The following is a 22,017-nucleotide window of genomic DNA, read 5'->3' as shown; positions in this document are numbered from 1 at the left end:
CTTTTACGAATTTTGTTAAAAACCTTGATTGAAGTTCTGGAAAGATGAACAATTCACAACAAGGCCTCTTGAATCTTCATCCAACTGAGACTCGAGTTGATTTTCTCCGCCCCTCAACCCTTGGATCTAAGACACCTTACAATATATTTGGTGGATGTAAGAATACATCAAAGTACATATTTATTTGTTGAGCTTATTGACAACCAAATCAGGTGTTACCACAGTCAAACATAGCTTTGACACTGAATGAAATGGTAGAACAACTCAATTTACATCTACTTTATTCCTTCTCCACCTCTCACTTCTTATACAAGTTATACTGTGGATTTTCTAGATGCAAGGACGAGTAGCTTCCAAGCTTTGATAGAAATCATTGCCATTATTCCTAGACTCAGATATAACTATGGAATGAAATATATAAAGGTTACAAGACAAAGAGCAAGCTATCAAAAATTCACACATAGAATAAAAGAGATACAAACACATCAGATCAAGAAAAGATTACGATTAGGTACTGATGAAGAAGCAAGAAAAAAACATGTTATTTGAGAAAGATAGGTCTAAGTCCCTTAAATAAACTTCCTACACAACCCAGAAGAAAAAGTTTGTCAAGAAAATGAGAATCCAAAAGAATGTAGATAAATAAGAAGGTTAAAGAGTTGATCAAGAGTATGTAAGATTTTATTCCAAAAGAGTTTCTATAATGGGAGTTGTGGTAAAAGTATAAGTAATTTAACTTGAGGAGTTAAGCTGAGTTAAGTAAGAATGTTATCACGTTTGAGTTTGAATGGGTTTGACTGTAAAGTGAACCAGTGAGAATCAGATTCAAGTGAGATAGAAGATGTTAAAAATATCGATACTGAACAAAAATGCTAATTTCTAACATACCAAAATTTTCAAATTGAACCCTTGACCAAAATCAAAGTGAACCTATGAAGATTTGTCTTCGATTAAATTCCTATGAGTTTCATCATTTACAACCGGTCCCAAGGAACCACCACAGATAAGGTTCTCTTTAAAATCTAGTTCCTACAGACTCAGTATCATCAGTGAAAATCAATAAGTTAAATGAAAACTTTTAAGTTGTATACTCTTACAAGCCACTTACATCCGGTGTTCTCGTACCATACTTTATTTGATTAGCAAAACAAATCTGTAGTTTCAATTTCGATGGTGGACTTAACGAAGCGCGTTCATCTTTGATCAGATCTTGGGAAATCGAATTTGAAGTTGAATGTTGAGAACAGCAAGGTAGCTTTGGTGGTGAATTGCTTGTTTTCTGCTTTGAGTTTTTCTTATCTTTAAGGTCAGGTATGGTTGAAGTGAATTTTCTTTTTTGTAAATTATTGGTGTTCACTTGTAGAAGAGTATCTGAGATAGCCTCAGCTTGGGTTTCGATTGCAAAAGATGAGTTATCCATCTTGCTTGCATGATCGGAGAGTGAGATTGTAGGCTTCGAGTGGCTGACTATCGAGCTAGGATTTGTTTGACTGCCTTGGCCAGCATCTTGGGTGTCAGACTTTTCCAACACCATGACTTCATCATCCTTTGAGTCCTCTGACTGTGAACCTACGACTGTCGGGGGTGCGATGTCTGAAAGCAAGAGAGGGTCGATATGCGCGCCGCCAGGGGACTGAGGCTTCACATCATTTATTGTAGGATGAATGACCTCGGTGGAAAGTGAGAGAAGTGCCTCAACATAAAACTCCATGGTTTCTGGTCCATCGGGTCTTGCAATAGTTTTTAAGCGAGCGTAAATGTCTTGAACCTCGGCGAACATAGTCATGAGTAATGGTGACGTCATGATGATTTGATAATGTTAAGATGTGATGTATAAGATATGATGGTTGCCAAAGATTTGAAAGGTGTGAAGGAGGAGTCTGGGCTGGTATTGTTGATGTTGATCAAGAGATATTTTCTTTTCGAAGTGATGAATGTGGGCAGAAAGAAAGAAAGAAGGTTTAGAGGGAAATGATAGCTCTGGATAGCGCCATGTCCGCGTGTGCCTCGAAAATTCCTTGTCATCAGGTTGAGTGCGCTGAGTATCTGGTGGGTGTAAGGCACATGAAGCGGTTGGGTTCAGAATATGTCTTTTTTTCTTTTACACTCCATTTCTAAGAACCTCCAGACCGCGCTGCGCCATATATAATTGGAGGTGAGCAAAACATCATATACAACTTGTCTTGGGCGCTCAGCAGTGGTAACAAGACTCCCTTTGAGTTCAGATCCAGCTTTACATTGCAACACATTGCCAGCTATTGAAGTTGAGATACATCATGTTTTCTAACCCAATAAACTGTTCACTGATTCCAAACAAAAGTTGAAGCCTCAATGCCCAAATGACCAGATTTCACTCAATGAGCCAGTCCGAGTCTAGTTTTTATCAGCTCAAGGGATTGGTTTTTGGTGCTATCATCTATGAGAGTGTTTGTGAGATGAGAAATCGATTGATAAGTCTTTGCGTTTGATTGTCTTTCCTTTTTGTCTTGATACCTAATTCTATCTGCCCCAGGTCATTATGATCACTGCCGTTCAGCTATTAAATTTGTATAGCTTTCCTTTTGTTCCTCAATTCTGGTTTCCTCCGTGACATTGACTGAAGTAAATCATAATGCTCATTGTTTCTGCTTTCTTGCTTGGAAATGGACTTCACGACAATGATCCCGTTGTGAAAAACGCTCCCATTGAAAAAATGTGATACAACGGTGATATGTATAGATGAAGAAATATACAATTTATGACTGATAGATCCCAAAAAAAAGTTAAATCCTTTCACCTACAGTGATTGGTTAAGTTGAGGGAAGCATACATAGAATTCTACCTAATCACCATCGATTAAACCAAGTCATATATTTCTTAATACTCACATCCACTCTGGATCAGAATCCCACTTACACCTAATCCATGTTGAAACGGTTTTCAAGATCAATTGTACTCATAAGAAGAAATAAACCTACAGAACTCAATCTGTTTCAAACCATACCAAAAATCATATTTAAGCTCAGCATCATTTCATCTTGGTTATATGTATAATAAGATATAAAAAACCATGAAAAACCATGAAGACTCAAAAACCAAAAACCCATTCTTAATTCATACAAAAGAAATCCACCCCCCAGAAAAATCTAAATCTAAATCCAACTTAAGAACAAAAATGGAAAAAAGTAAAAGATGAATAAATAAATAAATGATATAAACAAAAGTTAAGTAATACATAAATAAGATTACAATGTTCTGGTTTGTAAAGTGATTTAAAGTGATTTCAATTGATTTAATTTAATTTAAATTGACCTTGATTTAAATTGACCTTGATTTAAATTGATGTTGATGTTAAATTTGATATTGATGTTGATGTTAATGTTGATGTTGATATTGATGATAATGTTGATTTTAATTTCGATATTGATCTGGATGTTTTAAAGAGTGTTTTCAAAGATAAGGAATCGATTTCAAACTAATCTCATGATCTCGATTCAACTCAATCTGTTGCCGAATGATATCCTCACAATCATCACCCCCATCACCGGCCATCCCATTCTCATAAATCTCTACAACCGCCCAAAAACCAAAAAGAAAATCAGAACCCCATCACCCAAAAGAAACCGAAAACGAAAACCAAAGAAGAAGAAGAAGACAAAGCAAACCTAATAATTTCAAACCAGACCAAAGTCCTAAACCAGGAACCCCAACCTTTGGATTAAACCCCAAAGAATTCGGATCTCTAAACCCATTAGAAGCCTTAAAACAAGCTCTTAACATCTTCAAAGCTTGATCAGGTCGAGTATTCATAAACAAGTTTCCTAATAACCCTAATAAGATCGTCTTTAGATGTGTATTGGATTGTCGATTCGATTCGTTTAATGCATTTGTAAAATGATGTCTTTCGATTTTTCAAACAATCAGTTTTCCTTTTTTTTGTTTTTTTTTGTTTTTTTGGGGGGCACTCACTTTGCTCTAACGATTTCACCACATTTCAAAGCTAATACGATTTCCAAAGCGATTCTACTTCGGTTCGAAACACCTTCAAACGCCTTTAATTCTTCTAACCATTCCTGACATTGATTCGAATGATCAACTTCATCAATCTCTAACATCAAAGAAGTAGTGATCACCAAGACTTTGATTTGTTTTCTAATTTGAATCGAAAGAGGTTTAAGAAACCTTAATGAACTTGAAAGTGATTGTTTAGCCAACGAGAAGTTCATAGTTGATTGTGATAACATGGCTTTTAAAAAACATATTCTCGATGCGTATCTTGGCCATTGTTGGGTTAAGGTTGTGATTCGGATCAGGTCTAATAAGTTCTAAATCCCCCCCAAAAAAATCCATTTGTTTGATTAAAATTATATCTGAAAGGAAAAACTTTTATGAGGAAAGCTTAAACTGACCTGATCAGCTAGTAAGAAATTCGATCGGATAATCGACATTTGACTCATCATTAAGATTCCTTCAATCTTCATCCTTATTAATCTTTGAATACAATTTGACATCTCTGAAAATCGAACTTTGATTCCTTTCATCAAGAATTCATCAATCTTTTGGATTCCTTCATTAAGATATGTTAAAGCCTTTGGCCTAAAAAAATGCAAAAAAAACGCGTTAAATTTAGATAGAGAAGAACTGGTTAATGGGAATGTCGACTTACCGTTTTCCATACGCATCCAAATGGATTGATGCAGAGATCAAAGATACTAAAGCTTGAATCAATTCGATTGGCATCAATTTCACCCATATAAAGTCTTTGGCAACATCAGATTTCGGTTCGTTTCGAATCTCTTCATCTAACATTGAGATCTGACCAAACTTTCTCGTAAAAGGTGAGTCGATTTGAACAGTAGAATGATTTGGCAGAACAGAAGAATCGATAAAAACCTAAAGAAAATCCAAAAACATCCAAGTGAGTAAGCCAAAAATCCAAGTGAATTAGCCAATTTGAATTGAACGACTGACTTTAAATGATCCATTGTCTAATTGAAGATCCTCAATGATCCGATAAAGATAAGCAACCCATTCTTTTCCCAGTTCAATCTCACCCATCTCATAATAATAAAAACCAATCAACACCACCAAAAAACTTTCCAAAGGTTTACAAAGCTTTAAAGTAGTTGATGATTCATTGGGTTTGAATCCCACCAATTTGATAATCGAATCAACCAAGTCTCCTACTAATGTAAAGAGTGAATGGTCTAATGCTAATTTGATTTCAATAGCTTTAAATAATATATGAACTTCTTGATCTCCCCTTGTAAGTGAGGTTTTTAGAACGCTTTGGATCGTTTCTTGGGTTGATGAATAATCTTTTGGTGAATTGATTTGGATGTATAAGATTTGAAAACGATAGTACCATTTAATAGATTTAGCATGAATTGAACCATTCCTAAAGAAAAAAACCCCCAAAAGTTTAATCAAACCAAAAGATTACGAAATGAAGGCAAAAGAAGAATAAATCAACTCACTTTTGATAAGTCAACTCAATGGCTCTTTCGACTTGTTTTTTAATTTGTCTAAAAGAAATTGTAGAATCTTGCAACGAAATCAAGATATCTAATTCGGTTAACTCGAACCTAGAATCATGATCAAGTTGTAAGCCTGATTTCTTAATGATTAAAAAACCATATTGAACCAATTGATCAAGTTGATAACGATTAGAATGAGTTTCATTAATCAAGATTTTGATTAACCAAATTAATGCATTGAACTTGAATTGGATTGGGATCTGAAGTGATTCTGATCCATAGAGAATCGAACGAAGACAATTGATGGCTATCAAGATATGGCGTCGGTATTGAATGATGTGGGATTGATGTGTTTCTGTTTCTGTTGGATTTGGTTTTGATGGGGTTCCAAATAGTTGGTATGAATAGCTTGGTCTGGTCATTAAGGTTCTGGATATCTTGGAAGCTGTGGTGAGGTGTAGATGGGTCAAGTATAGTAAGGTGATATGAACTGGTATGTCAGGTGGAGTTGGTTGTTGTTGTTGTTGTTCTTCATGATTGATAGATTGTTGAGTGTTGTTTATCAGTGGTTTGGGTATTGCTTGAGTGGGTTCAGTATGTCCTCTTGACTGTTCTGTTGACGATGATGATGATGGTGTTGTTGATAACATTTTTGAAATTAATTTCAAACTTGAATGGAAATCTAAAAAAGCTTTTTCATTCAAATCGCTCATCAACTTGTCTGTCACGTGACTTGTCGCGTCTAAATTCACATTCTGGACTAATCTTCCAAGCTCTCCTTAATCAATGGGACATCAACCGCTTGGAGTAGCGCTGAGAATGAAGAAAGATTCAATCCCACAATCAATTGCAAGGGGTAAAGCTGATATTTATCCAAGTTAAAGAGCCTTTCTTTGAGCGAGCCATCAGAATCAGAATCAGAATCAGAATCAGAATCAGAACAAGTGACCGAGTGACCGAGTGACTGGGTGACTCGCAAGAACCGGGAATACGGTCCGAGGATAGTCAGGTTGTGTAAACCTAACAGCTGTATTGAAATCTTTGAACCACATTCGATTCAAAAAAAGTGTTCCAATTGGCTGAGCAAAAATACCAAAGACAGTCAAGAACATTAGCTTGATCACCAAGATGGGAAAAGTAAGTGAATCTCAATCATAATCTCATAGAGTACTATCTGATGGAATGGTGGAATGTTTGATAAGGCTCAATATAAAAAACGAATCAGATCTGCAAGACAACAAGCATCCACTGGACCAATTCAATCTAATCATCAAGAACAAGACCAATCACAAGAACCATCAAACTCAATTTCAACCACACCATCAACCACTAATGAAACAAAACTATCTAAAACCAAATCAAAAAAATCAAAACCAAAACAAAGAGATTCATCACTTGCCATCATCGATCATGTAAGTCAACATTCTTCCAAAAATCAAACTCAATCCACCACACTAACGATATTCTTTCGTACATTAAATCATAGGTAAGATCCGAAACTCCAGCTGATAGAGTATGGTCAATAGCAGCCATCTCGAATCTAATTCTATCATCATCTTCAACAAGAAGACTTTTACAATCCAAAAACCTAGTGAACCTTTTAATCGAACGTTTAAACACAGACCAATCACATCCTCAAATCATGATTGAAACTACAAGCGCCTTAAGAAACTTAGTTATCGAAGGTGGTGATGATGTTTGTGGTGAGATGTTCAATAAAGGCATCTTGATTCCTTTACAGGCTTTGCTTTTGGTTTGGTTTAATCGCTTTGATGGGTTTCTGTTACATGATTTAATGATTGCGGAAAACGTTTTGGTCATTCTTTGGTCTTTAGCGTAAGTGATCTTTGGTTTGAAAAATTTCAATGAAAAATCCTGATCTGATGAACTTTTTCACCACTTTGCCTACAATAAAAAAAGTGAAACGTCTAATAAATTGTTTAAAGCTATTGGTGCTATAACCGAATTAGTTCCATTCTTATTCCGAATCATTCAACTCTACGTTGATCGTCTAGGGATCTCTAATGCTCAAGACCAAACCTCGACTCCAAGCACAAGCTTAACATTAGTTTCGATCCAATGTTTATATACCTTAACAGAAGATGATCCCAAGCTCATCAGACAGATTTCATCTCAACTTGATCCATTATTGGTTCTTTTTAAAATCAATCAACAACCTATCAAAAGATCTACTGAAGACCAAGAAGAATTAGAGTTATTGAAAGTTTATTTGGTTGGGATTTTAAGGAATATCGTTTCTCAAACTAAACATCCTAATCGACTTTCATTCAAATCGATGTATGATGATCACCTTTTACCTAATCATTTGTTCCAATTCTTGGATCTTGATCTAAGTGATCTGTATCACCAAGCTTCTAAGGCTTTTCTTTCTCTCGTAAGTTTTAGCAATCTTTGGTCTGTTCTGATCTCCTTTTTTCATCTTTTTTTCCACTTCTGATAAATTTTACTGATGTTGATTTTGTCAATGTGATCTTCACTTAGCCTCCTATACCTTTGTCAGACCTTAATTTAGCAAAAGCATCAGTCAAAGCTCCAAGTTCTGAAGAATTACTCCTCGAATCTGCTGAACGACGTTTGACTACTTTACAACTATCACTTGAGCTCTTAGGGGAATGGTGTGCAACACTTGATGGGTTCCAAACCGAAGAAGAAACAAACCCGAACCCTGAAGACTTGGAAGCCAAAGATGATATGGTAGAAGATGACGATGAAGAAGATGACGATGATGATACAGAGATGAGGGAAGCTTTGGTGCCTGACTCAACTAAAAAGATAGATCATGATGGTGATGAAGAGATGGGCAACGGATCCGAAACCGAAGATCTAGTGAACCCCACTGCTCTTCCTATCGACCAGATCCCATCCAATCAATTCTCGAAACTATTTCATTCATTCATGAAACTTTCTCAACCGATCCAAACCCCTGATCTTCCAACTCATACGATTCCTACAGCAGCCGAAAATGGAAGTCAAGATGATTTGATGCCTCAGACTATCCAAGAATTGGTGATCGGAATCCATACTCGTGCCTTACAATCGATTAATAATTTGTTAATCACACTTGAAAGAACTGGATCTACCAGTAAGATCTTGAATGATCAAGACTTGGATGTCGCTTGGAAATTGGTCTTGCAGATCGTTAATGGATCATCTACTTCACCGTTGATCTTACCGGCTGTCACATGTCTTTGGAGTTTGGTTCGGATTGATGCCGTTCAACTGGTTCTACAACGTCAATCTAATTCACTTATTGAGGGGTTGTTGAACTTGTTGGATGACGAATTTGTGGGGGTTGAGGTTCGGTCTAGGTTGGTTTCGGTCTTGAGCGTTGTTGGGTCTTGTGCATCGATCACGGTTGAAGAAAATCAAGTTGAGTTTCTTTTCCATTGATTTTTCTTGAAAAAAAAAAAACTAATTGGAATTTTTCGTTTTGTTTTGGTTTTTTTTTGGTGGTGGTGGGGGGTTTAGGTGATCGGAATGAAATTAATGGAAATCATTAGTGATTCTAAGACTCCTTTGTTGGTTATTCATGCCTTGGATGGGGTCTTGGATCTTTACTCTGATGAAACATCAAGTTATGATGTGAAAGTGTTTAGGGATTTGAAGTTTTTGAACCGGTTGATCGACTTGGTTCCGATGATTAAAAACTTGGTTTGTCTTTTTTTTCCTTTCTTTCTTTCTTCTTCTATTTTTGTTTTTTTTTGGTGGGAGGAAATATTGATGGTTTTTTTGGGGGGACGATGGGGATGGAATAGGTTAAGAAGATTGATAAGAGAAAAGATTTCAAGTTTAGGTCTGTTGCTGAGGATTGTTTGATGAATGTATTGGGATTTATTGAGTATCGTAAAGGATTAAAGGTTTGAAAAAACAAAAAAAAAAACAGAAAAAAAGATTGATTGAAATTATCAAAATTGCAAAAAAAACTTTTGTTTCTCAGAAGAGGGTTTTTTTTACAAAAAAAAAACACTAAAAAGATTGATTTTAAAGAAATCTTTGTGGTGGATATACATAGGTTATGATGAGTTTCTTGAATTGATGATTTACATGGTATATGGAGTGGGTTTATTTTTTTTGTTTCTTTGGACTTGAAGTTGAATCATTTGAAGTTTTCATTTTTACACATATATGTACACAGTTTCTTTTAAGATTGTTGGTTTTTGGTGAGGTTTAAGTTGATTAGATATTTGGTGATTGGTTCCTTTTTAATGAGGTTTCGAAATGGGTTTTTTTCTTGAATTGAGCTTATTGAGAAGTTTATTAGAATCATTGGGTCTTGGAGCATGATTTGATAGCCGTCTTTAACTTTTAAGGCTTTGTCTTATCATGATGACTTTGAGAAAGACCAAGAATTGTGAAAGCTTCGCAGGCTGAGAGAAAGGAAAAATGACTTGTCAACTTTTCCGGGAGTGGCCCTGATTGCCCCGGTGTATGCTCCGGGCCTAGAGTCAGGGCCAGTACAGATGACCCAAGGCGGGGTCAAAGCCGGTTCTCAGTAATCTTCAGTGAAAGTGACGTCGTTTCTTCAATTTTCCATATGCTGATATAGCCCCTTTTACTTTAGAGTCTCAATCAGAAACCTCTTGAATAAATATAATGGCAGTCGACGAGAGCGCCCGTTTCCCCCCAGCACCTGTGATGTTACTGACTGGTGAGTTTTACCTTGAAGCTTGATTGGATCCTAAATGAATATGACTGAGATGATGAGTTTTTTTTAGGTGCTAATGGAGCCGTAGGATTTGGAATTTGTTTAAGAATCTTATATCAATTATCTCAACCTACTCAATCTGATATCTCACTTTTAAATTTATTTAATCATTCGAATGAAAACCATCAATTAAGATCATTATCACTTCAATCATCGTCAGAAGAAGAAGATTTCCAATCAGTTTATGCTACTCCTAATGGATTGACTCTTTTGTTAGGTTGTCGGAATCGACAAAAAGCTCAAGATGCACGTGATGAGCTTTTAAAGAAATTAAATCGATTGTTTAAATTTGAAAATCAAGATGATCGATCAGTTACTTCGTTTAGTTTTATTGATCGATTGACGGGTCAAGTTGAAATCATTAGTTTTCAAACTTATCGTCAACTTTGGTTAGAGAATCTTAAAATCGAATTTCTTGAACTTGATCTTAGTAATCTGAATTCGATTTTTAAAGCTGTTGATCAGGTTAAACTACAATATGGTCATCTATCTCATCTTCTTTTGAATGCTGGTGGTGGTACGTTTATCGGTTTGGATTGGATAAAGGTCTTCCGTGGTATGGTCCGAAACTTGGTGGAAGCTTTGACGTGAGTGCGTAGTAGGTCATGGAGATCTTTGTTAAGGCTCGGTTTTACCTTCTATGATTTACTGACGTTCTCCAAGGATAGATATCCAGATTATATGCTAGAAAGTCGTTCAGAAGAGACAGATGATAAGTTGGGTTACACCTGGCAACTTAATGTCTTTGGTCATTACCTACTTGCACGTCTCTCGTTACCACTCCTGGCTCGTACTCCTTCTACTCTGCCAGCTCGGATCATCTGGACTGGTTCATTGGACGGATTAGCCAAATACTTTGATCCTCAAGATTATCAGTGTTTGGAGAGTGATCAGGCTTATCAAAGTACAAAGTATCAGGTAGGATTATTAGGATGGGCTTTTAATTCAGTGATTCGAAAGTACGAGGCAGATGTGAAGAAAGAGGAAACCAAAGTGGGTACTCCACAAACCGCAAGTTCACCTAGAGTGGTGAGTTTGGTGGCTCATCCCGGCATCGTGGCTGGCAATATGTTTACGTGAGTATGTTGATTATCAATTCTTGACCCAACCCTTGATTTCTGAAAATGTGACTTATTTGAATTTGGATCTATTGACAGGCAAATTGTGGGAGTCTTTCTAGATTATGCCATGCTAATGACCTTTTACCTTGTACGAACATTCTTTGGTTCATCTCATCATGTGATATCAGCCTATAAAGCCGGTCTAGTTTGGACCTTTGCAAGTTTAGGTCCTTCAACAATAGAATTAGGGAATCTGATAGGTGGTGAAGATTATCCGTTTCGAATGGGTGCTCGATGTGATCGGATAGGAGGAGAGTATGTTGTATTAGAATCCAATCATCAAACAGAAGGTTATCAACGTTGGTTTGATGACGAACATGCCAATCTGATTCTTGATAAATGTGATCAGTTATACTTGATACATTCACGCAAGCAAAAAATTGACATCGACACAGAGTCGGCTTAATCTTCGGAGATATTAGTTTGCATATTAGACATCAAATTTGTTCAATTTGGCATCAATGACCATAATTATCATCCATTCACGCAAGCAAAAAAATGACATCAACTCAGAATAAGCTTAATATTGGAGATATTAGTTTGCATATTAGACATAAAAATTTGTTCAATTTGGGATTCTCACATCAATGACTATAATTATCATCAGTGGACCCTTTATCAAACTGTTTTTTTCATTTTTTTTTCAATGCATCATGAAGCCACTCCTGGTAAATCTGGTTCAACATTTCATGCTTTTTAGGCCTAGTTAGCCACCACACATGATCAAATCATGGGACTATGTTCCAATTTGATGGCATCAGTAAGGTACCAAAATTGAAACTAATGGTATTGGTCCTTGGAACAATGATATCCTTACAATGAAAAATTTATATTTGATATCAGAGCTGATAAGAAAGAACTGGAACATCTTGAGATCACAGAAAAGTATAGACCCTCAGGGCACGCTCACTGAGGGAATTTCTGACCAGAAATCACATTTTGTAAATTTTTTAATGTAAAAATGTAACATGCCCCACCAAATAGACATTCTAAATTTTGCAGAATGTGATTTCTCACCAGAATTTGCTTAAGTGAGCTGTTCACAGGGTGTGCCAATATTGAGGGGGTTGGTAGCAAAACGTCATTGGAGGCAGTGGTTTTTGTAAAATGATTTTTTTTCGGCCAATGCCGTTATTGACACCCATCACACTACACTTTATACTTGTTTTTGAAGAACTTTCTAATCAACTAATAATTGAATTCATATTTCTTTTTCAAAAAACAATAAACTTCCAAGTCAAAGTTGAAATCTTGTACCATCAGTTCACTGAGTAGTCAAAATTTCAGAATCATCACAATGATTCACTACAACTCTCATACTTATCACCTTTGATTAAAAAAGGCAAGAAAAGGATCAAAGTGTATTACTATGCCTCAACATTTTTATTGGGTTCAAATCATGATTAGATTATTTTGATACCTCTATGCAACTCGATCACAGATGATGGATCAAAAAAAAGTAAGAGTTTCATGACAAATGACTCAACAAGGTTGAACAGATTACCATTCAATATGCCCATGATCTTTAAAAACAGCCATTTTGGCCAAAAAAATGAAAACATCATCAATTCTTCTAAACCATCATCATCATCTCATTCATCCTTTCCTTTACAACTTCAACAACCAAATGATCATCTCCATTAACATGTACAATCTTCACAGGTAAACATAATCCAATCAAATTTTTCCCCTCTTCTACTTCTCCAAACCAATCTTCTCTTTCTTTAATCACTAAAGAAGCTTTAATACCTAATTCGATTAAATAAACTTTCATAGTCCAACGATTTGTAAACCTAACCAAGATGGCTTCAGACATAATCACTCCTCTTAATTTGAATTCATGATGATCTTGAATCGAAAGTCTTTCAATCAGATAACTAATCCAACTTCGATTTAATTTCTTTTCTAACATTTGAAACGGTTTAATTTCTCTATCAATTCTATCAATCAATCCCATCATACTTTTCTCACTCAAAACTTCTTGATGATCATCATATTCTTTTAATCCTTTTGATCGAAGTAAAGCTCTTTTGATTTGCCAATGTGAAATTAAATCACTATACCTTCTTAATGGACTAGTCACTTTACAATATCCATACTCATCTGAAATTCCTAATGGTGAATGTACATGAGGTTTCAAATTATGCATGGCTGGTAATAATTTCACTTTAGCTTTTTGAAAGATGAATGGGCTCACTACTCCTGTGATGGGTGAGATTTGTTGACGAAGGAGTCTCAAGGCTTCTAGGTTGCCTAATGAATCGGCTTGCTCCGGTGGTGCTTGAGTTCGAAATGGCAGTAGAAACCATTCAGAATTGATCTCGCTCTGAAGTCGACCTGCTAATCGACCAGCGAGAATCATGAATTCGGTAACTAGTTGTTGGGCCGAACTAGTACCCCATTGGTGAGTTCGATGATCCATGATCGGTCTTGGTAGGTATACTGTCACTGCTGGTGTGCCAGTTGAGAGCTGTGGGGATGGTGCGATGCCAAAGACAGGTTGGACACTCGGATTCGAATGGAGCGTAACAGACGGAGTGGGTAAGTTCCAACCGAGCGCTCCATCAGCTACACGGCGACGAGTCAGTGCTGATGCAAAGGTAGCAAGATTTTTGAGTCGTGAGTGATCATCAGCATCGAGTTGTTCCAAACTGAGGGTTGGGCGAGCATCCATAGGGTTGCATTCTGGAGGTTGACCAATGGTAAGCTTTGGCTGAGGTGATGGCGGTTTCCCATCGAGAATAGTAGTGACCACATCGTAGGTAGTCTGTTTAGTACAATTGATCCAACCTGGGCGGATCTTGTATTGAATTATATTGCCAGCTTTGTCAAGGAGAGCACTGAAGGTCAGTGTACGTTGTCCACCAGCAACGCCTAAGCTTAGTTTATTGGTTTTGATGAAGCCAGCAGGTAGCATGGGTAAAGTGAAACCAGGCATATAGAGCGTTTCCAAGTATTTTCGAGCTTCTAAAGCTATTGAATGGGATGGATCTAGAGAAGTGGTCGGGTCAGCGATATGAACATGCACCCAAGCCTGGGGGTTATCAGACGAGCTTTCAACTAGCTCAATTGAAACGCCATCATCAAGTTCTTCAGCATTAGGATCATCAATTATATACACCGGTAAGTCTCCAAAATCATGTCGCAAGACATCAGACGGGTCAACTGCTAATGTAGGACTTCGCGTCCTATTCATAGATGTTCGCTTTGGTGTTGTACCAGATAAATCACGATTCTTTGGGTTTGCCTTGGCAGTGGTGTAGGTACGATATCGTGACTCGATATCTAGACTTGGATCCCAAAGCCCCACACTCTGCCAGGGTAGCAATACTCCGATGTCACGTAATAAGACAATAGCTCCAAACCTATCAAAGGTGAGCGCAGGCCAGGTCTTTATCATCGCCTGCTTATCATAAAGTCCAATCTTCTTCAAAATCGCCGCCACGATAGTGCTCAAAGGTTGATCTTGAATCATACGTTCAGTGATTGCAATCGTACGAAAAACTTTGATGATCAGAAGATCGGAAGCCGTCCAGGCAGAACATAGATCAGTGACAGGGCGGAGAGGATTGGAAGTTTCTGAAGGATCCTGTAAACTACGCTTGGTGTTGATGACATGCCGAGCTTTTTCAACAAATGACTTTAGCTCAGTCGAATCGCTTGCTACCCAATCTCGAACCGTGTACAAAGCCTCAAGGGTATCCTCGGATTGTAAAGAAAAGGCTGAATGATCGCGCATATCACGCGCATTGGCGATGAACAAGTCGGAATTGGCCATCAGCTGTTGATGAAGAGCAAAGAGCATGAGTTCATCTTGAGAATGCTGTCTTCCTAATAAGAACCGAAGGGCCTGCTCAGTGGAAAGTCGAGCTGTCTTTGTTCGATCAGGATGTTTGAAGTGATTATAAAGGTCATAAGAACCAGCTTTGGTCAAGATAGCATGACATCGATCAAGTTTAGCTTCAGTCACTCGTAAGGTTCGACAGCAATGTTTGCGAGCCTCTGTGATTGCGACAGCCTTTTCGTCCAATGGATCTGATTCCAATTCACTTTGCGATGTCGACAAGACGGAAGTAGTAATTGATCCCAACACGTTTTCAGCATCGGCAGCTTTCTTGGCAATTGAACTATCCACAATGTTGTGCATGGTGTACATCACATTGTCTAAACTGTTGAGTCGAATTTCACCTGATCGATTAACGTATACTACTTCATTTCCAATGATACTCACTACGATACCCATCTCAGATTGATTAGCTCTTGTTAGGAGTATTATTGATAAGAGGAGAATCACATGTCAGGCGATCTGTCCATAGAGTGAAGGAAGAATAGGAAGGGTACAAAGTGAAAAGTTGAATAAGTATTGATAGAATACTACTAATCAATGTTTGTTTAGGTGGAAGCTTTAGTATGTTTGACTGACCTACGTAATTCGATAAAGCTACCAGGTTGTAAACCAGAGATTCCTTTCGCGCCAGGCTTTCGAACCAAGGGAATTGAATCCCCAATCGAATCAGAATCCAGACCACCATAGTCAAAATCTGGTAAACCAAATTCGGTGGCACTCCTGGCAAGATCCAAAATATCGGGAGAACCCTTACGAATCATAGTCGTTGAAATTTTCGAGCCTGAGACATCATTCAGCTTTGATGAAGTAATGGAGCTGAAAGACCTTTGCGTCAAAGGTTTTGTACGTTGTCGACCTGAGCGAGCAGCTTGAAGAGGCCAACTGATTTGATGATCTGGTTGAACCCTACCTCTTCGACGTTCTTCTTCCCACCACCTTAAATCGAGTGGAGATCGTTTAGCAGGTTTGTAACCTTGTGCCCGAAGAGCTTCCCATCTCTTAGCTGATTCTAGATTGTGAGACCTATTGTAAAATGCACCATAGATTGAGATAAGTTGATTGGCAACGGGTTCAAATGAATTCCAAAGAGCTTGAGATGAAGGTGAAAGTGGTTGTGGTTGTGGATTGATTGATTTGATATTGCTTTTTGATTCGATTAATCCAATCTTCAGTGATCGTCTTGAGGTCATTCTGTTTTTGTTTTTATCTTCATTCCTATTCTCGTTCCAATTGCTGAGCAAACTGATTTAGCAAAAAGACGACAAATTTGCAGAAACTCGAAATTCATGGTTGCAAAACTTAACTTAACCTGTCACTGAGATTTCACAGCTATATCCTTGCAAGCCCAATAGCTATGTGACACTTCTCACTAGATCTCACCACGAGCCTCAATGGCTTGTTCTCCAGCGCAATCTTGAGATGGAGCAGAGGCTGAAGAAAAGCTATTCGATGTATCTGGAGTGTTGAACATGATTTCACGGCATTTTCAATAACAAGCACTTATGCATATCAACCTCAACCAAAGAATAGAACTTATCACCTTGAATCAGATCCTATGCGAGTTAGGACTGGAAATTGAATGACAAACATGATGGTGTAGTTCTTTGAACACTCCCGCTGTCAAGATTGCTTGTTGCATAGTAAAAAAAACAACTATCTTCCTTGAATTTCTTCGGGTGGATTTCAGATTATCCCTCTTAATTTCATAATACATATGAGAACAAGAGTTCATATTTTCCATGACACAAAAGCTGAAACTGGATGGCTTACAATAGAAGCACATTCCAAATGATATATTCTAAGATGAAAACAAGAGTTGAAAAGGTCTGTATGAACAAGATTATCGAAGTATGTACACAATTGTACATGAGCAATGCCTCATTGTAGTACAGTCTAGAGAGGGTATATTTCAAGTTGAGTGATTTGGTGTGACTATTTTACAGATCCTGACTCTGTAGTACTCCCAGCATTGAGTCCATCCACTAGAGCACAAGCCTGACATATAAGCTGACTGGACAAAGAGCCGCAACGTGTACAAGATTCTAAAAAAATCAAACCAACAGATGATTTTAGCCTTGTCCTTGATTTGCTTCGGCTGGATTAAGATAAGATATAGCACGAGCTAGTGAAAGGGGTCACTCAACGTTGTGTGGGTCGCTTGACATCTGTTTTCACCGCACCTGCCATCGCTTCACCACTATAGATGATATCAAGGATTGAAGAAGGTCGGATGCGTTCAAGCTCTTTGACTAAAGCTCGGGCGTGACCACGGTACGCCTCCGGTGAATAAGTACATTCTGTTGAGAAATAATCCAGCTTTTTGAAATCTATTATGCCCACAAATGATATACGGTATATGATAAAGGCAGATTGTCATTAAGAATTTCGAAGTTGAAGGTGGATGAAGGTAGGGAGAAAAGGAGTAATTGGGCATACGCACACGCATACATCACAATTTCTTTTTCATAAGCATATTTAAAAGGTTTACTTCTCTTCACTGGGATACCACCCATACCAGAAGTGACTCCGCCCGTTGTAATTTCCGTGCACCTCTCTAACCGAGCGATATCTCCCCGTAAAACTATTGACATGCATTTTTGGAAGATCAATAAAACTTTGGAGTACGAAGCTTAGAAGGTGTCAAAGTGGCTCACCATTCATGAGAACTGTTTCGGCAATATCATCTGCATTATGACCTGTTACAATGTGATCCACACCTAAGATATTGGCGCCTCGATCCAAAGCTTGTCTTCTGAATACACCACAAAATGTACCTAATAATTCAAACAGCAACACCATTCATGCGATCAATTTTTCTGCAGATCATTCGCGTGATAATCATTAAGACATAAGATGACCAATTTAGATCTTTTAATGGATTTACAGTTTCCTTTTCGACCAACATTTTCGACGACTTTGTCCATTGTCCAGCCTTGATAAAGTTCATCGTAAGAAAGCACTTTGAGGGGTAAAGAGTATTGGGACGAGTTTCGTTTCACCGTCTAATACCAAAAACGTATTGAACGCCAAAGAATCATCAACATTGTCAGTCTCGGAAAAGATTTGTTTTCGCGTAAACATCGTTTGAAAAGATTGTACCTCCAGAGAATCATCCCGATATCCTTTGATACCTTCGTCTATCGATAGTAAACACAAATCTAACCCGTAGTCATACCTCTCATTCAAGGTGGTCATGACATGCGCAAGTACAGTAGAATCTAAAAAAATAGGTATTAATATTAAACAGCTGATGATACGTTGCAAACTTTCCAAATGTTCTGACCTTTACCACCACTAGCAGCAATTGCCACTCTCTCACCTCTCCTGAACATCCTGGCCGAATTTCCACTTTGAGACCTCTTCTGCTGACATCCTGATCCAACTTGATCCACTACATTATCACAACCATTGTCATTTTGAGTACATCCTCCAGTTTCAGCATTCGAGATTTTCTTTATTGCTCTTTCCGTTTCTTGCAATCCAAGACCAAGTATCGTATTATGAATTTCTGTTTCGAAAATAAGATAAAAACATTCTCGACAAACAGCTTGAGCTGTCTTTGGACGTTTAATGATGGCACGCCGAGGTGTAGGAGATGATGCGAGAGTTGGACATAGTGCACAAGGTGCCATTTGAGCTCCAGGACGGATTGAGACTGGCGCGCGCGTCGGTTTGAAGGCGAATTAGCAATGGATTGCCGTGCTGGTGTTGGAGGCAAGGTAGAAAAAAGTGTTCAGGAAGCTCGGGCGATGCTGTCCCCGAGCAAAACAATGCGTTATCATTGCCGATCGGGTATGGCTCCGCCGTTGCAGGCGGCCTCAGTCCGTGACCATAGACTCGCGGGCTGTCACGGCACACGGGTCGGGACTCCGCTGACTCATCCAGCTCATCCAGCTCCAAGATGGAATGGGTTTTCGGATTTTTTAGTAGAGTAGGTTGGAAACATGCTCAGAGTCAATCATCACCTGTTGGCAAGAAAACTTGCACCTCTGAAAATCAGAAGTCATCCTTACACGATTGCAGTCTTGCCGTGGACGGACTGAAACAAATCTTATAGTGATGACACCTAAAGTTCCTTACGCCTTGCCTGAAAGAAAGATGTTCATGCCAAGATCTATGCTCAATTCGAAGGGGCTTTTTGAATAGCGCCAAAGGACGGTGGGTTCAAGATTACATCAGGTGTCTCACAGGACGCTCAGTATTCAATCAAGCAGGGTGGGTTGATAACGGCTCTAGATACCATTCAATGTCACGTTTGCATCTCTTATTGCATATGTTTTTAGTGTAGGTATTTCAAACTTATTACTCTGTATCCCCAATGATCATGCTGATTTCATCTTCTTGGAATAGAACAAAAATACCACTTATATAGAACAAATGTCTCGGGATATCTCATTCTGAGGTCGTAGAAGAGTCTTTTGTCAAATTCTACACCAGCATGAAACTCTACGCAGGTGTGATGTTTTGATAGAGATACAATAGAATTCCTGGAGCTTGAGTGAAAAGGTAGGTGAAATGTCTACTCAAACGTGTGTTGGCTGATTGGAATGGGGAGATATACACGTCGACGGCATGAAGGACACGATACATCTGCACGTCTGGCTTCGGAACTCATTATATGCGCCTAGATCACAGTAGGAAATCATTCCAAGCATTAAATTCAATTACTAAAGATTTATTGAATACGCATTCAAAATTTAAAAGCTTACATTCATACATTGTTCGTGAAACTTGTGAGGTTTGGAACACTTTAACTTGATCACCCTTTGACCTTCAAAAAATCCATCGAGGCAAATAGGACACAAGACAGCACTTCTGTTCTCAGAGTTAGATATGTGATTTAAATCGGGTCGATAGTGCAAATTTCCTCCTAAAGTAATAGAAAAGTTTCAGTTTAGGCTACGAGAGTCAACAAAACTGGATGGTAATATCTTCTGAATTTCGTAATCATCTTTATCAAGACATCTTAGTGTAAGATGGGGTTGATTACACAACATCCCAATATATGACATGGAGGTCATGGTCAAGGCTATCTGCATGTTATTGCCTCTGAGGATACAGAAGAGACTCACGGGGAACGTGAATTTCACCATCAAGCAACTCTCTACTACCCTCGATGTAAGGACTTGCTTTGTAAAGGATTCCAATGACAAATTCTTGATCTTCGCGATACTTTTGTGCTTTATCAGGATCCAGGCCGTATAGTTCAGCTGTGCCATCTTTCAATGCAGAATCTTGAGCTTTGAAAGAAGTAATGATATGTTCGATGTGTTCACGTTGAACCAATGAAAGGCCTATGAAAGGCAAAAGAAGGTTACCAACGTAATTATCTACATCTTCACGCGAAAAGTACTCTTGAATGCTGGGCCGCACAGCAGATTGATACTTGAATCTATCGGAAATGGCTTGATAGATTTTTCCAAAGTGATCATTCCGTGTAACATGATCTTGTATACGCTCTCTACAAGCCGTGTTATATGTTGAGATATGCTCGAGTATATGAAAGACACAATCTGTCTCTTTAGGGGAATTACCCAGAGTCACCATGTGCTGCATGCATCTCAAGGCTATCCATTGTAATGTCTCCCTACCAGCTGCGCCCTTTCTTTGAAGTAATGAATCGAATATCTCGATGAAGTTGGCATTCAGGTTGGCTTTTCCAAAATTTTCAAAGTAGTTCCTAATGTTCACGATAATTTCAACCCTTTCAAGCACTTAGGACAGAGGTATGACGACGTCCAATCACATCAGATTATGATTGTCTATAATTGAAGTGTAGAGATAAAGGCTCACCTTCACTTATGTTGTCATTTGCCAGCTTTTTCATCGTTGTGAGATCGAGTCCTGTTCACACAAACATGAGGTGAGAACTGAGTTTTTGTTTTTCAAAGTCGAGAAACTCAAAACAGGTGAGAGAAATGTCAACCTTCAGTCAAAAAGAGCTCCAATGCTCCTCGAGAAACAGGTCCCGTACTCGGGTTTGACCTGATAGGTTCCAGGTCTCCTCTTGGAAGATAGGCTTGGATACACCGCAAAACCTTCAACCCCCACAATCGCTCGGATCTTGACAAATAATCTTCTTGCAAAGTTTCAAGTGCAATGACTACAAGCTGGTCCAGTGGGGATGCTTCCACCCAAACTTCTATTACACCTTGATCAAAACATTCAATCAGGCTACACGTTGCTTTGACTAACCTATTCACACCTACATGAGGTGTTGGTGGCGCATGGGAAAGACACGCAAGATCGTCGAGATCTGGTGGTAGGACAATATGTTTAACTGTTGCTAGCGCTGCTGTGATTTCTGACCATCTGGTGGGCGCCGGGTCGCATATGATTTTCTTGTTTGATGTTTGAAACATCTCAATTGCTTTCAATCTTTTAGTTTTAGCTTCCAGAGTCATTTCTGGGAGATCATCAGTCCACCGGTCTTGAAGTCCATGGATCGCAGGTAATTGCCTCTCTGCCTCGTGAAGCCCTTCGAGACTGTCTTCGTGGGCACCAGTATGAGTAATAGTGATCGCACCGAGAGCCATCGACACAAGCGAATAATACCACACAACGAGTAGCATAACGGCTTATCACGGGGGTGGCTCGAATAGGAAGTCGAGAATTTCTCTGACGCGGAATCAACCACTGAAGTTGAATGATTACTGGAGGGAAACACTACAAGAGAGTCTGTGGATATTGTGAGGTAATTGAAGTGGCCAGAGTGCTTCTGAACTCCGTGCGCAGTAATCATGTATTCGATCAAGACAACATTCAGACTTCAGAGTGTCCCGCCGAGGTCCTACACCCAGAATTAAAATCATGTCAAGTACGCAGGATGTGTCTCATTTCATGATCATGCAAAACGTGTCTCTTACT

The 22,017-nt window shown here is 38.5% G+C and overlaps 8 protein-coding genes across 8 annotated transcripts; 2 read left to right on the top strand and 6 right to left on the bottom strand.

The window, feature by feature from the left end:
- Positions 1 to 930: 930 nt before the first annotated feature.
- MELLADRAFT_64279 (uncharacterized protein) lies at positions 931 to 1,804 on the bottom strand (the record flags this gene model as incomplete). The annotated part of the gene is made up of 2 exons (XM_007411409.1): positions 931 to 1,029; positions 1,109 to 1,804. 2 exons carry the CDS (start codon positions 1,802 to 1,804, stop codon positions 931 to 933), a joined length of 795 nt encoding a protein of 264 aa, XP_007411471.1.
- A 1,191-nt stretch (positions 1,805 to 2,995) lies between these two features.
- MELLADRAFT_56454 (uncharacterized protein) lies at positions 2,996 to 3,797 on the bottom strand (the record flags this gene model as incomplete). Its single annotated transcript, XM_007411408.1, is given in 8 exon segments — positions 2,996 to 3,028; positions 3,044 to 3,063; positions 3,093 to 3,156; positions 3,175 to 3,261; positions 3,272 to 3,353; positions 3,365 to 3,390; positions 3,418 to 3,548; positions 3,645 to 3,797. The coding sequence occupies 2 exon segments, from the start codon at positions 3,787 to 3,789 to the stop codon at positions 3,430 to 3,432; spliced, it is 264 nt and encodes an 87-aa protein (XP_007411470.1).
- A 147-nt stretch (positions 3,798 to 3,944) lies between these two features.
- On the bottom strand, positions 3,945 to 6,106 carry MELLADRAFT_78143 (uncharacterized protein; the record flags this gene model as incomplete). Its single annotated transcript, XM_007411407.1, has 5 exons — positions 3,945 to 4,304; positions 4,389 to 4,575; positions 4,646 to 4,872; positions 4,951 to 5,377; positions 5,457 to 6,106. The coding sequence occupies 5 exons, from the start codon at positions 6,104 to 6,106 to the stop codon at positions 3,945 to 3,947; spliced, it is 1,851 nt and encodes a 616-aa protein (XP_007411469.1).
- A 478-nt stretch (positions 6,107 to 6,584) lies between these two features.
- MELLADRAFT_107758 (uncharacterized protein) lies at positions 6,585 to 9,340 on the top strand (the record flags this gene model as incomplete). Its single annotated transcript, XM_007411565.1, has 7 exons — positions 6,585 to 6,593; positions 6,659 to 6,868; positions 6,943 to 7,292; positions 7,377 to 7,851; positions 7,959 to 8,846; positions 8,946 to 9,128; positions 9,233 to 9,340. 7 exons carry the CDS (start codon positions 6,585 to 6,587, stop codon positions 9,338 to 9,340), a joined length of 2,223 nt encoding a protein of 740 aa, XP_007411627.1.
- A 730-nt stretch (positions 9,341 to 10,070) lies between these two features.
- MELLADRAFT_64276 (uncharacterized protein) lies at positions 10,071 to 11,709 on the top strand (the record flags this gene model as incomplete). Its single annotated transcript, XM_007411566.1, has 4 exons — positions 10,071 to 10,125; positions 10,193 to 10,769; positions 10,851 to 11,258; positions 11,340 to 11,709. 4 exons carry the CDS (start codon positions 10,071 to 10,073, stop codon positions 11,707 to 11,709), a joined length of 1,410 nt encoding a protein of 469 aa, XP_007411628.1.
- A 979-nt stretch (positions 11,710 to 12,688) lies between these two features.
- MELLADRAFT_78142 (uncharacterized protein) lies at positions 12,689 to 16,340 on the bottom strand (the record flags this gene model as incomplete). Its single annotated transcript, XM_007411406.1, has 2 exons — positions 12,689 to 15,562; positions 15,727 to 16,340. The coding sequence occupies 2 exons, from the start codon at positions 16,338 to 16,340 to the stop codon at positions 12,877 to 12,879; spliced, it is 3,300 nt and encodes a 1,099-aa protein (XP_007411468.1).
- A 742-nt stretch (positions 16,341 to 17,082) lies between these two features.
- On the bottom strand, positions 17,083 to 18,782 carry MELLADRAFT_36991 (uncharacterized protein; the record flags this gene model as incomplete). Its single annotated transcript, XM_007411405.1, has 8 exons — positions 17,083 to 17,192; positions 17,295 to 17,477; positions 17,591 to 17,731; positions 17,805 to 17,924; positions 18,035 to 18,152; positions 18,250 to 18,368; positions 18,434 to 18,523; positions 18,638 to 18,782. The coding sequence occupies 8 exons, from the start codon at positions 18,780 to 18,782 to the stop codon at positions 17,083 to 17,085; spliced, it is 1,026 nt and encodes a 341-aa protein (XP_007411467.1).
- A 1,032-nt stretch (positions 18,783 to 19,814) lies between these two features.
- On the bottom strand, positions 19,815 to 21,686 carry MELLADRAFT_88170 (uncharacterized protein; the record flags this gene model as incomplete). The annotated part of the gene is made up of 5 exons (XM_007411404.1): positions 19,815 to 19,817; positions 19,860 to 20,020; positions 20,223 to 20,864; positions 20,944 to 20,994; positions 21,077 to 21,686. The coding sequence occupies 5 exons, from the start codon at positions 21,684 to 21,686 to the stop codon at positions 19,815 to 19,817; spliced, it is 1,467 nt and encodes a 488-aa protein (XP_007411466.1).
- Positions 21,687 to 22,017: the final 331 nt, after the last annotated feature.

The sequence above is a fragment of the Melampsora larici-populina genome (genome assembly GCF_000204055.1).
Source record: "Melampsora larici-populina 98AG31 unplaced genomic scaffold MELLAscaffold_25, whole genome shotgun sequence".
Classification (NCBI taxonomy): domain Eukaryota; kingdom Fungi; phylum Basidiomycota; class Pucciniomycetes; order Pucciniales; family Melampsoraceae; genus Melampsora; species Melampsora laricis-populina.
Note: the sequence above shows the minus strand (reverse complement) of the source record. Positions and strands in the feature narration are given on the sequence as shown.